General features: G+C 45.6%; 1 protein-coding gene across 1 annotated transcript; it reads left to right on the top strand.

Annotated features, from left to right (window-relative positions):
• Positions 1-2,759: 2,759 nt before the first annotated feature.
• On the top strand, positions 2,760-15,484 carry LOC121298146 (protein APCDD1-like). The gene is made up of 4 exons (XM_041225015.1): positions 2,760-3,185; positions 11,313-11,493; positions 11,985-12,510; positions 12,846-15,484. The coding sequence occupies exons 1-4, from the start codon at positions 3,134-3,136 to the stop codon at positions 13,593-13,595; spliced, it is 1,509 nt and encodes a 502-aa protein (XP_041080949.1). The 5' UTR covers positions 2,760-3,133; the 3' UTR covers positions 13,596-15,484.
• The last annotated feature ends 2,561 nt before the right edge of the window (positions 15,485-18,045 follow it).

The following is an 18,045-nucleotide window of genomic DNA, read 5'->3' as shown; positions in this document are numbered from 1 at the left end:
TTCAAGCCTCAGGGATCGTGTTCAAGTGAGCCCCTCAGGGATTGTGTTCAAGCCTCAGGGATCGTGTTCAAGCGAGACCCTCAGGGATCGTGTTCAAGCCTCAACGATTGTGTTCAAGGGAGCCCCTCAGGGAACATGTTCAACAAAGGTCCTCAGGGATCGTGTTCAAGCCTCAGGGAACGTGTTCAAGTGAGCCCCTCATGGATCATGTTCAAGCGAGGCCCTCAGGGATCGTGTTCAAGTGAGGCCCTCAGGGATCGTGTTCAAACGAGGCCCTCAGGGAACGTGTTCAAGTCCCAGGGATCGTGTTCAAGCGAGGCCCTCAGGGATCGTGTTCAAGCCTGAGGGATTGTGTTCAAGCCTCAGGGATCGTGTTCAAGTGAGGCCCTCGGGGATCGTGTTCAAGCGAGGCCCTCAGGGAACGTGTTCAAGCCTCAGGGATCGTGTTCAAGCGAGGCCCTCAGGGATCGTGTTCAAGCCTAAGGGATCGTGTTCAAGCCTCAGGGATCGTGTTCAAGCGAGGCCCTCAGGGAACGTGTTCAAGCCTCAGGGATCGTGTTCAAGCGAGGCCCTCAGGGATCGTGTTCAAGCCTAAGGGATCGTGTTCAAGCCTCAGGGATCGTGTTCAAGCGAGGCCCTCAGGGAACGTGTTCAAGTCTCAGGGATCATGTTCAAGCGAGGCCCTCAGGGAACGTGTTCAAGCCTCAGGGAACATGTTCAAACCTCAGGGATCGTGTTCAAGTGAGCCCCTCAGGGATCGTATTTGGCTCCTGTGTAGGTGTGGTTTCCACTGGGAAGCAGGCAGTTTTTTGAGGCATGTTCAGAATCTCATGTTGGTCCTTCACCAGTGTGAAATAACAGCTGCAACATGTGCCACGTATTGCTGCACTGCAGCAGCTGGCACTGTGGTGGCCAGGCAGAGCTGCACGCAGACACCTTTCACTGAAGAGTAAAAAATGTGCACAGACCGACAAGGGGCTTTGCTGGGAGAGAAGCTCCTGCAGCTGCACAACCAGCATGGATGTTTCCAATAGGAGTCACTGAACAGAAGACTTTTTTTTTTTTTTAAACAAATAAAAAAGGATGAAATGTGATTTCTAGTACTTGTGCAGTGAGTTGGGTTTTCCACTGCCTCTTATTAAGTTGTGGTGAAAATCCCTCTTCATTTTAGTATAGTATTTACTAAAGCAGAATACTCCAAGGGTATGGAATGGAAAGTTAAAATAAATGTAAGAGCGATTTCTTTTGCTTTTTTAAGCAGACAGACGTAATTCATGCTTCATTATTATAGCACAGTGGCCCAATTTTATATATATATATATTTCCCCACACAGCTCAGAGGAACTGAAGGTTCAGTAGGCGTCATCCAATCCCATAACCGAACCAGTAAATGTTGTCACAACACCTGCCTGATTACACCTTGCATAAGAAATCAAAGCACATAAAAGTGTTTCTGTAGTACAGCAAACCCAACTCTGGATACCTGAAAACCCCTCTTTATTTCTCTCCAGGAGACGGCTCTACTCTGTGTTCTTGGAGGTCGGATTATAGAGGGATTCCTCTGCCTTTATGAGTGTCAGACATGTGGGAATACAAGGAGTACAATATTATGAAAACATCCTCCTCCCTGTGCTGCTGTGTGTGTGTTCTCCTGCAATCTGACTCTGCCACGGGAATCCAGCAGATAGCTGTCCCAGGCTTGTTCTGAGTGACCGCCGCTTGCCTGATACCGTGCCTCGCGCTACATAAGCAGTGATTAGAGGATGCGCTTATCATATGATTTCATTGCAGCGCTGCGGTCGTCCACACTGTCCAGACACGACTTGAAGCCCTGGCACCCACACCCCAAGCCACGTGACGGGACCTGTTTGCAAAACTAAGCAACCGTCACAAGCTGTCGGAGGAAGCAACCGTTCCTGTCTGGTGCAGCCGATAAACCCTCTGAAAACACCATGCTTCGATTGCATGCAATCTATTGTCTTCAAGGTAACCAGAGTCTGTCTTACAGTCTGTGTAGCATTTTATTTCATTTTATGCATTTAAAAAAAATAAACATTATCATTCCAGTTGCGCGGTATACAAAGTAGATGAGAAAAAACAAGAAAGGAAACGGGTTTATACAAGATTATTGGAAGAGGCAACATAACTCCCACCCCCTAACAGAAGGCGGTATTCAGGCTCCCATTCACTGCCATGTAGCACACTGCACTGTGCTGCACAGCCAGCCCTGCTGGGAGAGGTGCCCGGGGTCATTCCCAGGCTTCCCCCCGGTCAGGGTTCTCCCCCGCGGATCACCGATCTCTTTGTCACCCCAGAGAGCTGTGGCAGCCAACCGGGACTGAGATCCACTGCTCAGGTCAATAGTTTACAAAGTGGACACACATTCCAGCTGAATGCCTTCTTCATTGTAACAGTAACACACACACACACACACATATATATATATATATATATATATATATATATATATATATATATATATATATATATATATATTGTTGTAATGAATGTGCTGTTTTTTCAGTAACTGGTGCATAAAGATAAGCAGGACCCAGACAGTCTCCCGCAGAGTTTGAGCAGCAGGCAAGCTTCCACAACTCTGCAGCACCTTGCTCTCAATCCTCCCTGAGAGTGAAGTCTGGAAGGGGCTGAGCAGTCTCCTCCTACTCCTCTCTCCTCTCCCACTTCAAACATTTAACAGAGGAGCAGCTCTGGTGCAGGAGCACAGTGAGAGAGGCAGGCAGAGAGAGAGAGAGAGAGAGAGAGAGAGAGAGAGAGAGAGAGACAGAGACAGAGACAACATCTTGGACCATTATTTTTTTTGCTTTTCCTTCACCCTTGAATCTGTGGATATCCTACCAGAAGACTTGGCTCTTATGTTGCATTTCTGCTAAAAAGTTTGGGGAATTAAGACATCTCAGAGAGTCGTTGTGAAGACTTGGTATGGGTTACAACTCCAGAAGGGGCACCAGCTGAAGACAGAGAGAGATAGGCTCACTTCTGGAGTGTACAAGAGACAGACAGAGACACAGAGAGGTAGAGAGAGACAGAGAGAGATAGAATCGTTTCTGGAGTGTGAAAGAGAGGTAGACTCATTCTTGGAGTGTACAATTGTTTTCAAAGGGCTGCTGACATGATGTTTGCTCACCTGGTCCAGATTCTGTCGGTGGTGTGGGCTCTGGAGGGTGAGTACAGTGGACGTTTCTGAAACCTGATGGTTATGCCCTCTCCCTACAGTGGGTGGCTGCTTGATTTCAGTTCTCTTGTGAGTTGCTTTAAACCCACAAATGGGCTCTACTGCTCGCCAATAATAAATGCTTTCAAAGCCTCTATAGCGTAGGCAGCACAGTACAGTACTTCACATGTCAGTAGAAAAGCGAAATGATAGTCATACTTTAAAAAGTCCTTTAAAAATAATACTGGAATATTTCTTATTTTAAACAGTTTTTTGTGGAAGAAAAATATCCTCTTAATAACTGTAATGACGCCTATTTCAAAGTAGTAAATATGTTTTTATTAGATTGCAGAAGTGAGGCTTGATTTATAGAATATTTGTATATCGGTTTGAAATGAATAGAATAAAACAGAATCTAGCCTTCGAAACGTCTTGTTTTAAACAAAACATGGATTCTCAATAATTGTATTGCTCTAACTAATGAGATGTGAATTTTAAAAAAGAAATGTTTCATCGATTTCATAACATTTTAGTATTTGTGAAATGTTTCTAAACTTTTCTGTTAAATAGGTCCATTTTGGTCATATAAACTTTAAAAAAAAAAAAAAAAAAAAAAGTATTAAAAACTTTTAAAATAAATAAGTCTTTAAATATCTTCCAAGCAAAAGCTTTGCACGTTGGTCCCAGCAGCCCCAAGCAGAGAAAGGCTGTAATCTTTATATGCAATTCCATAAGTAGCTGTGAAGGGTATAGAGGCTTGTGCTGCATTGTAGACACTTTGGAAACCGGGTTACAAATCCCACTTTCTGCTCCTTAATTGGGTTCTGGTTGCTGTCAGCAACCGGCGCTCAGCTCCCTGACAGATACTCAGCTCGGATACATTATGACAAGGGCTGGCTTCAGAGTCCTTGCCTCTGTCTGACAGCAGTGAGGTGCTCTTGATGAGCTGCCTCTCTGGGATCTGCCAGCTCCCTTCCCTGCGCTCCTGTGCCTCTGTCTGAGAGCAGAGAGGTGCTTTTGATGAGCTGCCTCTCTGGGCTCTCCCAGCTTCGAGAGTAGATGGTGGGCTCCTTCTAGTAACATCAGGAATAATAAACCACTGAAGCTACCCTCAGTATCGTTTTAGTTTTAACACTGTCCTTGAGTCCTAATTTTTCTTGTCATAATGATGACAGTGAAGGGAATGAAAGCAGAACAGTTTATGGAGCGTGAAGTTAATTTATAATAACACAGATTAGAAAGAGAACAACGCCTCCAGCCTCTTTCTTTGCAGATGCTAGCTCTGTGCAGGCTTCCAGATCACCAAGCCACAGGCGCCTGCCCTGTAAGAGAAAAGCAGGCTAATTAAACTGGTCGGGCTCAGTGTAATCAAACTTTGAAATCTGCTAGAAAGAATAGGATGCAAAATTGCCTGTTTGTAGGCGTTCATGTAAACAAGTAAGAGAATAGCAGGGAGGGGGCCGCAGAGCTGCAGTATCGGATTATACCGCACAGCTGAAGCCTAATTACACCCTGTTCTAATTCAAACAGGGTGCGTTAGCTCAACGAGACAGGAGGCTGGATGGAGTCTGCACATCTCTGAGATATTCCAGTGCTGAATCAATGGACCCGGCACAATACTGAAATACTAGCAGCGGGTTCAGTGGTACTGGAGTTATATTGATTGATTCTGATACGCGGTTAGCACTGCTTTAATGGTATCAGCCAGATTGAGCCACTCCTCAGTGATTGATCCACTCTGCAGTGTGCAGCAAGGCTCTTGACAAGTGATAGTGAATTCAGATGTCACTGGGAGGGGCACTGTGCAAGTTGTGGGATGGGGTTGGGAGGAGGAGTCTGTTTTAAGGTCATTTTGAGATAAGATGGATCAGAGAGGGTGCGTTTGGTTGCTTGATGGCATGGTTGCATGATTACATGATTGTGTGTGTGTGGGCGTGCATGTCAGGGTGTCTGTGTGTCAGTGTGTGTGTGTGTGTGTGTCAGTGTGTGTGTGTGGTAGGCTTGGATCTTTGTGTTTTCCTTCAGTTAAGGTACCTCTTTATTTCCAATAGCTTGCTACAGTCCAGTGTACTCCTCTGTGCCTATGAGGATCTCTTTTCAGCACGGGGTCTGGCAGCTGCAGCGTGTCATTCACTATTTTTCCGAAGTCTCTGCTGTTACATTGTTGCTAGTAGCTGGCTGCAGGGAACTAGTATGTCATTCTAAGGATCTCCTCTGATGTTCCAGCTCCATCAAGGCTATCCTGTTACTTTATTGCAATGATCCGGGTCTCTGATGTCAATCTTGCGCTACTACAAGCCAGTTAAGAAGTTTAAATCAGGATTTACTGAAGACGGTGTTTGTAAAATGAGAGAAAACTAAACTAAAATTACAGAATCTAGTTCTTCAATCGGTTAAGTTTGTGTTGCAATGTTGACCTCTATAAACACAGTCATGAAAATGTCATTAAAACATTTTTGTTTTACTCATCAAAACAGACTTGAAAGGAAATGTAAGAAAGTAGCGAGCTGCAGCCCTTTTCTATTCGATACCAGGCTGCTTATTAAGCACGCCACCGTGCTGCCAAGGGTCTGTTTGACAGCACTGACTCTGAAATCACACCACTTTAATTCAAACAAGCATAGGCTGTGATCAGGACAGGAGGCAGAGTGTGGAATGAGGATGCTGCCGCCACATGACTGGCAAGGACTCAGCAGCAGCAACCAGCAAAAACATGGGCAGCACATTTCTAATAAAGAGAGCTGAGCTGCTGAGGGGGGTTTGAATCACGGAGATCTAGAGGCTGGCTCCTGCATCACACAAAGAGACTGACTCTTCGGGCTTGAGTCCCTAAGCACTACTAAACCAGATCCACTTTTATAACTGGTAGTGTCATGTTTATTATTTTTACAGAACAAAACAGGTGCTATCTTTGCAAAACAAACAGGTGTGGCAGGATGATCCTGGTAATTACTGAGAACAAAGAGTAAGACGCTCTTTCCAAGAAAAACTTCTTTGCACTTGCACACACAGGAGAGAAGACTGGCGATGTTTCAGTGTACCCTACCTCTTGATGTCTTACTGACGCCTGCGAGGAGGGAAGGGATGCATGAAACGCCTCCTGGGTTTCCCAGTTACTTCTCAAGCAGCCACTTTTCCAAACTGCAAAAAGGACTGACTGCCTTTGTGAAATAACTCAAATCAAACCTCATTACTCAACACGTTGTGTAGCATGAAAAATGTGTCTCTGCCACAATCTGGTGGGTGCGTTTTTTAGTGGTTTTGTTGACTATCATCTGGCTCCATATGATGCACAGCACAGAGAAGGCTGTCATCTGAGCAGACAGCCAAGCGCTCTGGAATTACAGGGCGCAGGATAAGAAAGTACAGGCTGCCTTTGCCAAACATGAGAGTACAACAACAACCAAAACATTGTTAGTCACGGGAAGTGAGCCTCAGTAAGCACAGATTCAGCTGGAATGTGTGTGTTGTGTGCTGTGTGTGAGATACAAGGCTTACAAAGCCTCCTCTGGTGTGTTCTCTGAGCAGAACCTCTCCTAAGACAGGAGAGCACTGATAACACAAAGTGTCTGCCAGGCTGGGCTCCGGCCCCTATCTTCACCTGTCACGCTTGCTTCAGCTTTTGGGCCTCGGATTCACGTGTTTGAAAGAGAGATTTCTTTCACTGTAAACAAGTCACACGTGTCCAAAAGCTCCTTTCGAAGAAAGCTCCCATTGTCCCGGCAGCAGCTTTCAGTTGCATCAATTAGCACAAACAGGAGTTTGAAAGACAACGCTGCAGAGGAGTTGGCCGAACCCCGCTGGGTCTGTTCACATGCAAAACACAAGCCTGCAGGCTGCACTTTGACAGGAAGATATCACCCCTACTAGATGTGTAGAGACGAGAAACGACTTCCCGACAACAGGAATCACCAGCGTTCCAGTGGATGGACTTCGCTCTTGTGGTGACAGCAGAAAAGTCGATCGGTAAAGTTGGAAAAATACTCCCATTGCTTTTTCAACCCCTAATGATGGCTTATCGGCCACCATTTAAAAAAAAAAAAAAAAGTCTTTCTTAAAGGTTCATTTCATTGTTGTTTTGGGACTAGAATACAGTTCGTAGTGGTTTCTTTTTTTAGAATCTGATATCCTAACATAAAATGTTCGTTGTGTCTGACTGCCAGGTTGAACCAGGCTGCGATGTGTCTGTGACACACAGTAATAGACGAGGTAATGTGAGCCTCAAACGAAACACTGAACGATCCTTGTGTGCAGTGCTTAGTGTACTTGCCAGGGAACAGCAAGGCTGGCAGTGATTTGTAACAAATTGACAAATGAAGCAGGGTGTGGAGTCACCCATATTGCTATACTGAAGTTTTGCATGAATCATTGTGGAACCTATCTCTCCCAAACCTTTCTTCCAAGTAGGACTTGTGTATCCTTTGTTCATGCAGTCGATATTGTGGCAAACCGCGGTTTCTCGCAGGCGGAAGAGGGACACGAACCCAGGCCCTCCCACTCTGAAACTCAGTGCCGATACCATTCTATAAAAGAGCCGGGCTCGCTTGCAGGAGCAGATATCGCGGTTTTTAGATCGTGTCCCCTACCAGCCCTGACCCCTACCCCCGTGCACGCCGCACTATGTTATGTTTTGATGGAACCCAACAGCCCCATCAATAATAACTGTGTTATCTGCAGTAACAGCGCTAACTCCAGGAGCTATTTTTAAATATACAATCAAAGAAAGATGGGGACTTGCTTAGCTTTGCTCTGCTCGTACAACCAATGAAAATCTTCCAAACCCCCTCCCCCAGGGCTGGGCCCTCTCTCTCTGCGTGCTCCAGTGGGTTGGTGGTCCTGGAATTCTCATAGATTCTCAGCTGCACGTGACTCTGCCCAAGGTTTATGGTGTTATTTCCTCAGCCATGGCGCCCTCTGCTGCCGAGCCTCTCTTATTACAATCCAAACATCGGGGTTACCCAAGCTGTGCACTCGGGACAGAGGATGGACATTATCACACGTGTCACAGTGCCCTCTACTGGGGGAGAGGAAGTTCCACAAGTCACGCAAGAATTATTGTTCTTGCATTGGTACCAGCCTCATTCCTGTTGCCTGCCAGTCCCTGGCTGACCAAGCCCAGGAGACGTGGCTTCACTAGGACACTGCTACACAAATATGTTTAGCGGTATAAAATAACCTGCTAGGAATTACAGTATATCAACATTTCAATAAGTTACAGTCTTTACAAGTTCAGCTTGGTTAAAGAGGCTGCAACTGGAACTAGCAAATCCCCACTAACCTAGCGGTGCATCTGGTTGCTCAGCCTAGATGTCGTACGTCACAGACCAGCTACTGATCCGCTGTCAGATATTAGTGTGGTAACCCACGGTAGAGGCATGGTCAATACTGTTCTGCAGTCCTGTCACTGGGAGAGCTGGTGTGTGTGGAATAGCTGGATGATCTACTACAGCCTCTACCGAACCCCTCTGCTTGAAATGATGCATTGATTACTCTGTGGCTTGTCTGGTTTCAGAAGAACAAACACGGTCACTCCCTTTGGACAGAGTACAGAACAGGGAGCAGGATTCACTTTGTGGGATCGTGGGGAGTTTGACAGATTCATTCCTAAGGCACTGACATGCCAAGATCTTGCTTCCAAAGCGAAGGGAAGCTAGTCCGAGGTCTGGATCAAAGCCAGTCGGCTGGAGCCCAGCTGAAAAGCCGTGTTTTTTTTTTGCCAAGAAGACAATGTGGTTTCTGAGCCAGCATCCAAAAAAAGAAAATGAGGGAGGCGGTTTGATTTTGAAAGAACGGGGCAATCAAGGAGATGAATCGAGAAAGGAACTTGAGGGTTTCGGGGTTGTACTGTGAAGCAAAATACTGTATATCCTTATTAATATACAGGGGAAAGGAGCCTCAAAAGTTCATTCTGTACAAGACCGGTCACTGGCATGTTGCTGCTGCTGCGGTTTCCTAACATGCATGTTCTTTCATGTGCAGATGTCTCCGTTTGTGCAGCTTCTGGCTGACGTTCAATGCATTCCTCACTATACCATGAAAGCCCTACCTTCATACTGTGGTGCTCAATCCTGTTCAGAACTGTGATTCCTATTCGCTCTCCTTCATAAGCCCACGCTTATTGACACACACACAGATAGTGGATTCCACTCAAACTTTTCAGACAGGGTTGGAAGCCTGTGATTACATCATGCATTATGCATCATCCATCTGGAGTAGTTGTGAAAACCACTTCTCACACCTCTGGAAGGATTGAATGTGTGCACAGAGCAAGGGAATGAGGCTTTTAAATGAGCGCGGTAGTTTGTTCTGTCAAGGCACACATTGCAGGTGCATGAAGACATGATGAAAAGGGCAGGTCTTTGGCTTTCATGTGAATTTACAGACTGGAGTTTCGACAGCAGATGCAAACTGGCTGCAGACAGAGACCTAGTCAACTTTGCTGGTCATAGCCCTGCTCACCGCTCAGAGCAGCGATACATGAATAGGGAGGTCTGTGTTGTAACTGGAAACTTCTTTCCCAAAGAGGGCTAATACCCCCCTGCTGCTGGGCTTCTTGTAATGGGCTGCTACCTGGTGCAGCTCATTATAAAGCATCAAGCCTCTAGCCCGTGAGTGCAGTTGCATGTAATTGCTCTCCGTGCAATTTGAGGTGTGGCAGGGGGACCTGCTGAGACCGCGATCGAGCCTGACTCTCATTAAAACATTTTTAAAGGTTGAAACCACTGTTTATATTCACGGAAAAAAGAGCTACCAATTTACTCGGCATGAGCTTCGTGTGCTCAGTAATTCTGTGACAAGCTTTCTTTCATAACTGCAAGCATGTGTTTAACCACAGATGTAATCTTTTCCACTGAAAGGCACCGAATCATGAAAAATGGGGTGACATGGCAACGGATCGGCGTTTAAAACCTAAAGAATCCCTGTGAAACGGCAGATCCCACTCAAATTAAAATTGGATTTTTATTATGCCTTTTGGGTTTTTTTTTAACTCTCATTTTCACCTCATTTTATTGGTCTGCTGACAGAGTTGGCATTCTCTAAAGTTAGTGAGACATCTACATGAAACAGATCACCGAATGGACAGTTTAAACAAATGTGCGACTAGGGAGTAACCTTTTAATTAAACCTCATTCATTCTGTAACCCTGAGAGAATTGCTCTAAGATTCTGGCATCTCCCAAGCGTATCACAGATTTTTGTTGTCAGTTACCAAAATATTTACAGAAGAAAATTACGAACATATTTATTTGGCTGGAAATATGAAAACCGTATCCATGGTAGACATTGAAACTAGCAGAATGATACATGAGGTGCCAAGCTGGTCTGTATCTCCATTGAAATGGTTTCTGGCAAACCCATAAAATGGTTTTCTTCTGCATACTTGGAAGCCTGAAACATATGGAAGGAATATAATATTTTTCCAAGTGCTGATTAATTGTGTTGCGTTGTGAATGGTTTTCAATGTGTATCAGCTAGCTGGTTGTGCCGCAGTGAAGCGTGTTCAATTAAAACATTTTCATCATAAAAACCTGCTTCTATCTTGTTTTAATCAACCAGCAATGAAGGCAGCGCTACCGTCGAGGGGGTTTATTCAACTGACATGCACTGCCAGGTGCTTGATTTCAATAAATTCACATTTTATAATTATGCACCATCAAATAATGTCCTTCTTCTAACCTCATGCTACAATGACTTCATATAAAATCGAATTTGAAGCATGCCTTTCAAACTAGGCATTTGGAAGAGAGGTCTTTTACTGTGTCTTTTCACTACTGCAGTATATTTATTAAAGTATTGATATATTACACATTACCCCACTGTTTTACTCAGTGGGCCAAACTCTCAGAGCTAGTTAGTCCAATTCGTCACAAGCACAATTTATTTCAGAAAGCAGAAACAAACCCAACAAAGTGACTGAACCAGGAATAAACAACTAAAACTTTTAATTCAGTGGCTTGAATGAAGTATTAAGTTGTTTCTTATTTTAATTGGTTTTTTTTTCCATTCAGAATAGTTTTTGCTGACATCAGTTTGCAGTAAATAGCTTTGAGAATCTAGGCCCACTTTCTGCTCCTGTATATTGCACATGCTGCCAGCAGTGGCTTGGCAGTCATTAACCAGCTCCTTTGTCTTTTCAGTGCTGCCGATCTCTGGAAGCAAGCTGTGGGACGTCCCGTCAGCTCCGCACCCCGTGGTGAACACAACGCTCAAGCTGCAGTGGGAGCCGCAGTGCCAGTTCCAATTGCGCCACTTGCAGGACGGGGCGAGGATCACAGCCCTCATACCGCCTCATCTGGAGGGCAACTGGGTGTCCACAGGGTAACGCTCCCATCTACTGGCGAACACTCACAGAGGCTTCTCATTGTTAGCTTATTCAGCTCCCTAGCATTTCAGGCAGGACAGAAAATATTAAGAATTCTCTAAAGAGCCTGAAAGCACGGCAGCTGTTTTTGTTATAATTTGAATCCATGTTCATAAGCTCATTATGTCATGTTGTATTATATTATAGCTTGCTAATCTCACGTGGTCTTAATAAACTTAGCGAGTCGCCTGCTGTGGTTGTGCTGCTGAACCTCCAGCAGTACACTGTGTAAGGAGGCACCGTGCCATTGCTCGGACACGACAATAAACAAGCCCTACCAATGCCGACAGGGCCCGGTCGTTCCTTCAAAACCAAAGCTAGCCCGCTTAAAATAACTTCATACATTATTGAATCTTCTAGGAATGTTCCAGCTAAGGTGTACTAATGATGTGGTTTCCTAGCCCCTGGCACAGACTGTAACGAGGTGATTGCGTTTCTGCCCCTGTAGGTGTGAAGTGCGCCCCGGTCCAGAGTTTCTTACGCGTTTCTACTCCTTCTACTCCAACCGGCTCTTCAAAGCCCTGCAGTTCTACTACCGGGATGGGGGCTGCAGGGAGCCCATCTACTCACTGACCATCAAGGGGAAGCTACGACTGCGCCAGGCATCCTGGATCACCCGAGGAGCCACCGAGACAGACCACCACGTCAACAAAGTGGGCATCGTCTTCCACAGCCAGGCAGCCATGCGGGAGCTCGCGGGCCGGATCAACCTCACCTGCCCGGGGTTCCTGTCGAGGGGGGGCAGCTGGGCGCCAGGGAGGGTTCACGAGCTGTACAACTCCAAGAGCGGCCGTGACTGCAGGGCAGGCTTGGGCTTCTCCATGCTGGAGCTGGGGCTGCTCAGGTTGGAGAAGCAGCAGCACCCACAGCGCCGCCTGGTGGAGGAGCTGTTCCTGGGTGACGTGCACACCGACTGGGCGCAGAGAATGAACTACAGGCCCACTGGGTACCAGCGCCCGCTGCAGAGTGCCATGGTGAGGGAGTGAGTGAGTGGCAGAGAGCTGTGTGCCAGTGTAAATAGGGCTATCCAGACAAGCTGGATTGGGCTTTCTCTCTGCGTAATACAGTTTAAAGAGGGTTTAGGCTGCAACAATGTGAAGCTTAGGTGCGGTCCCATTGACAGTAGCATGGGTTGGGGCTGGGGTGCACATTAGGGTTAATGTTAGTAGTGACAGAGGTGACTGGTAACAATGTATATTAAGGACGGGGGGTGCTTTACATCATGGTCCTGGTTTAATGAACAGCTGCTTCAAAGCAATGCTCACAGAGTGGACCTCTGCTTCCCTGCTAACCCTCTGTCCTCCCACAGCACCATATACACCCGTGCCCGGTGTGCGGAATCATCTACCGTTCCAACGAACACCAGCCCCCCATCCTGCCCCGGCAGCCGGACCTGCCCCTGGAGCTCCAGGGCAAGTGGGTGAGCCGGGAGTGCGAGGTGCGACCTGCTGTCCTCTTCCTCACCCGCTACTTCATCTTCCAAGAGCACAGCCGCTCCTGGGAGGGCTACTACCACCACTACTCCGACCCGGCGTGCCGGCAGCCCACCTTCACTGTGCACGCCTCGGGACACTACGTGAGGGGCCCCCGCTCCGCAGCGGTCCCCGACGGCACCGACTTCGTGTTCAAGGTGACTCACGCCAAGGTGACAGCACTGGACAGGGCCACGCTGCTGATGCTCAACGCCTCCAAGGAGGGCACCTGCGGAGAGGCGGGCTCCTGGACGCTCGGGCAAGAGCAGGACATCACCGTCACTCAGGGCTGCGCCTCACTGGGCATCACGCTCCCCCACAATGAGTACGAGCTCTTCAAAACACAGCTGGACCACAAGCAGCGCCCCCTACTGTTCATCGGCGAGAGGCCCACCGATGGCTCCAGCCCCGACCGGCCCGAGAAGAGGCCCACCTCCTACCAGGCCCCGCTGGTCCAGTGCACAGGGACGATGGAGACGGCTGCCAGGCACGGCCAGCGCAGCCAGCAGGGCAGAGCCAGCGTGCTCACAGCGACTCCCTGGGCAACCCTGCTGGGGCTCAGCCTGTACCTGCTTGCTGTGCTCTGAGTGGCGCTATGGAGCGGGGATGGATTCTGTGCAAACTGGATGCATAAGCAAACATGTAGATATTTATACATATATTGTTATACCTTGTTTTTAAGTTTTTTTTTTACATTGAGGTGCTATTGCCTTTTGGGAAATGACATGAAAAGATACATACATACATACATACACACACATATATAACTGTTTTTTAAAATAATAAATTCATATTATTTAATCAGATATTGAGGCCAACAATAATAACAACAACAACAACCTATTGTGCTGTGGGTTCCGTTGAATACATGGTACATCTCAGTTCTGCCAAGTTAAACCACTAAGCATCACAAGATATAAGAGATATATAACTGCTACTGTTTCTTCCTCCTGCTGGTAGAAGCAGGAGTTGCTCCAGATTCCCACATAATAAAATTCCTGGTCATGTCTGTCCCTATCACATCCTAAGAAACTCCCACCAGCATCAATAAGCTGCTGCAGCCCTGAACCAAAAAACAAAACCTGGTGCCTAAACGCTGCTCCCTTCAGAGACAAAGAAAGCTACAACACTCTTCGTAACATTTGGCTCGGCATCTGCCATGTTCTCCATTTCCCCAGTAACAGCTGTTAAAAGCAAATAGTTGAAGGTTAGGGTCGGGGCAAGGATTAGTTTAATACAAACGAAATAATACAACGCTGCTTGGCAGAACCCAGCAGCGACTGCAGGAACGTTAACTGCTGGCTGCTTGGCGCAGAGCTACAGAGCTGTCACTTTGATTTAGGGTGGAAGAGCCGACAGGAAGCTGATTCCAGAGAGGAGGGAAAGAAAGAAGAGGAGCAGCTTTACGATGTAGTCCGAGATTCCAGAGCTGCTTCCTCTGTCTCAACCTTGCTCCCAGAGAGTCACCAAGGCATCTTATTTATAATTGAAATAATTTTTAAAATAATAATAATAAAATGATGATGGTGATGATTATTATTATTATTATTATTATTATAAGGAAAATAATTTCTCTGATTATTAACCTACAGTTCTGGCCAAAAAGTTTTGCCTCACCCTATGGAATGAACAGATTTTACTTCATAGAGTCGAATTAGATCTTTTATTTAACATCGTGTAATCAAAGAAACTGCAAAATGATATCGCTAAAGTCTACCAGAAGAGGTAACAGTGGTGCAGTATTTCCTGTTACATTTTGAAATGTCACATTTTTCAAACAGTCAGGTTTTCGTTAAGTACGAAGCGGTATGTAATTCAGTATTGTAATTTCATGCGATTCTGAAGTCAAGTCTGTTCATTCTATAGAGTGAGGCAAAACTTTTGGCCAGAACTGTACACAGATCTGTTCTTATCTGAAGTATTTAATATGTAGAGGGCTTGCCGTGTTTTTGTCTCATGTTATTGCTGCTTTGTAGGTCCTCTGCATTTTCAATTATACCGTTTTATATAATATATATTAAAAACATGTTTTCCACTATAATTTATGGAGTGGGTTTGGTTCTTCCTGGAACTGTTCACCGAGTGTCTGTTTTCCTGTCTTCCTGGCTAATGACAGCTGTGTGAGGTGTATTACAGAAATAAATTGCAGCCTCGTGGACAGACCTCCGTTATTCACACACACACACAGGGTGTGGGTTCTGCAACTTTCAGAGTTTTGTTGGCAGTTACAGCTGAAGAAATAGCAAGCTGATCAAACCATTTAGTCCTGGTAGACTGGAAAGGGAGGGCTGTAGGCTGGGTTAGGGTGGTGTAAGAATAGACGCAGCATGTTTAGAAATCACAACAGATGGCTTGTGTCTCCCATGATGTGAACGCAGAGATTCAGAGCTGTTTGTCAGCCAAAGACACCACCACTTCTAAATCATGACAAAGCATTCTCATACTACACACTTATGTACTAGAATAACAAACTCTATCAAACACCAGTTTCAATAGAGCTTCTTTTGGCCCACCAGGGCCTGGAAAAATTGGCTGCTTTTTATGTTAATTTGTAAAAAACAATAACTGATATGTCAGATGAAGACACTGTACCACCAGCTCCCACAGGAAAGCTGTGTTTCATACATACTGTAAGGTAAATTAACCGAGTATATGAAGATAAAAGGAAGGGATCTGCTGGATCTGAACGCAGTCCCCCAAGAGGAACAGCACAGCGCGCTAGTGAACACGCCCACTGCACCCACCTTCACTTCCACGTGCAAGCCTGCTTTTCATTGACTTTACGGCAATTCATTTGAGTCTTTGAAAATAAAGGAAGGAAGCCCTCAACAAAAAAGAATTCAGAGCCGAAACGGTTAAACATGCCGCTAAAAACAGCAGTGTCCCGCTTCAGTTCGGTTGTGACGGCAAGTTTTTTTTAACTAAATCCACTACCCTGCTTGTAAAGATGACTTGTGAACGACAGCAGCCAGCTTCCAGCGATCACTAGCATTACCAGCCAGCTTCACAGCTTGGCTCTGTTTGAAAGGCTGTCTTTTTCCAAAGCTCCTTAAGTTTTGTAATATTCTTATTTTTATTTTTCCCTCCAATTTTAAGAAGAATAACGAAGCAATAAACCTCAGGGTTTCATTAAAGATCAGTTCCTGACTGGAGCAGAGGACGGGAGGGTTCTGAGCGCCACATCCAAGACAAACAGGCTTTTCAAATTAAGTCGAAAGCCTGCTTGCAAGCGGTTGCTGGTACGCCCCATGAGGTAATCGTTTGGTCGCAGCAAGTGTACGAGGCTTGGGTTTTGAAAACAGCCCCCCTTTATCAGTGCGGATTGATGGGGCATTAGCGTTCCGGATCCTTCATCAAAGGAAGGTTAAGGTTAAAGCTGAGCTGGCACACGGTTCCAACAATAACACATGGAGATGCCCTACTGCTTCGCATTGTGGTCTGGTGTTTGGGAGGGGGTTAGAAGTGTTCTTCACAAACACGCTGTGGTTTGTGGAAGAAACCCCACCGTTACTTCATTGTAAGCTGTTTGTAATTAAGCGAGCAAGCGTTCAGTCCTTCTAAAGAATGGATTTTAGGAGTTTGCTGCGGCTGTTTCAATTTCAAAATCAATAGGCATGCACTGTAGTCCTTCCTTAAAATGAATGACTGATTCGCATGCCCATGTGCCACACTACATTCAAAACAGGCACCCTCTGTAGTACAAGCATGGTCATGCCCTCCACACTGTCTGTCCTCAGTCCTATTTGAAACAAGGTCACTATATATATAATTTTATTTAACCTTTACTTATAGGATGGCTCAAAGTCAACGACGTGAGCATTACAAAGCCTGAATCGCACGTACAGATACAAAGCCGGGACACAAGTCAATGGAGCGCGTGCCGAACGTGCATCGTGCAGTGTGATACAGATCTGCCCCCTGCTGGTGAGGTGATGTTAATTGTTCTCTATCTGCTGGGTGCACAGTACACAAGCCAGGCTATTGTGTGCAGTGGTTAAGACTGTCCCTTGACTGGTGTCTGGTTCCTGCGCACGGGTCTCTAGCAATGCATCCCAAAGCCCCTTGCCAGTGTTAATATATGAAACAGTTCTGCAAAAGCCTTATATTCTGAATGCTCCAAGTACTAGAACAAAGGTCTTGCTTGGTTAATAAACATATAAAGAAGGCGTACACAATCGCAGCTTGTTCGTTTGGTGCTTTTTATGGTTTTATGTTGGCACCTCGAATGGGGTGTTTGGTTTTGTAAGGCTGTATGATTTCAAGTTAATCTCTGCGTTTGTGCCTCCTACTGTAAAGCCAGCTTCCTCGCTTGCCTAGCAAGTGGTGCTGTAAAAGGGGTAGAGCTGATAAAAGTGTCAGCTCCAATCAACACTGCATATTGAAGTTACAGTGGCTCGGCTCCTTGCTGGCAGACACTTCACACTGCCAAAATGACATCAGCGCTGCAATCATCTTCTCACAACCAAAATTGTTAGTTTTTTTAATGTCAAGCTCTGTTAGGAATATCCTATTATTTTTTTCGCATATGAGCTACAGCTGCCTAATAAAAAAAAAAAAAAAAAAACACAGCATAAGAAATGCATTAGGTTTCTGGCTCAGAAAAAGCAGAACTGTTGAAAAATGAAAACTTCTTTTTCCTTTCTGAAATGAATAAAATGTATCCTTCATCCACAAAGCTCTTATATTGGAGGGTTTCCTTTACCATATTTCCAAATTAAGCCCTTAAATCTTTTCCTCTTTTTACAGCTGGAAAGTACATAAATACCAAAGCCCCTCATCATGCTCCCATTGCATAACGAATGAAGAGCCATCATAGAAGAGCCCTATTCACAAAGCTCTGAGGCATTACTTCATCCAAGTCTGTTTTTCTGAATAAAGAAAGTCTTCTTATAAAACTGTTCTGTACTGTTTGTGGTTTCCATAACAACAGTAAAAGAATAGTTTCATGCATATAAAACATTATTATATTAAGAAAAACATTATTTAAAACAACTCACGAGTAAGCTTTGTGAACAGAGCCCATAGTCTTAAAGACAA

This window comes from Polyodon spathula, chromosome 23, assembly GCF_017654505.1.
Source record: "Polyodon spathula isolate WHYD16114869_AA chromosome 23, ASM1765450v1, whole genome shotgun sequence".
NCBI classification, from domain to species: Eukaryota; Metazoa; Chordata; class Actinopteri; order Acipenseriformes; family Polyodontidae; genus Polyodon; species Polyodon spathula.
Note: the sequence above shows the minus strand (reverse complement) of the source record. Positions and strands in the feature narration are given on the sequence as shown.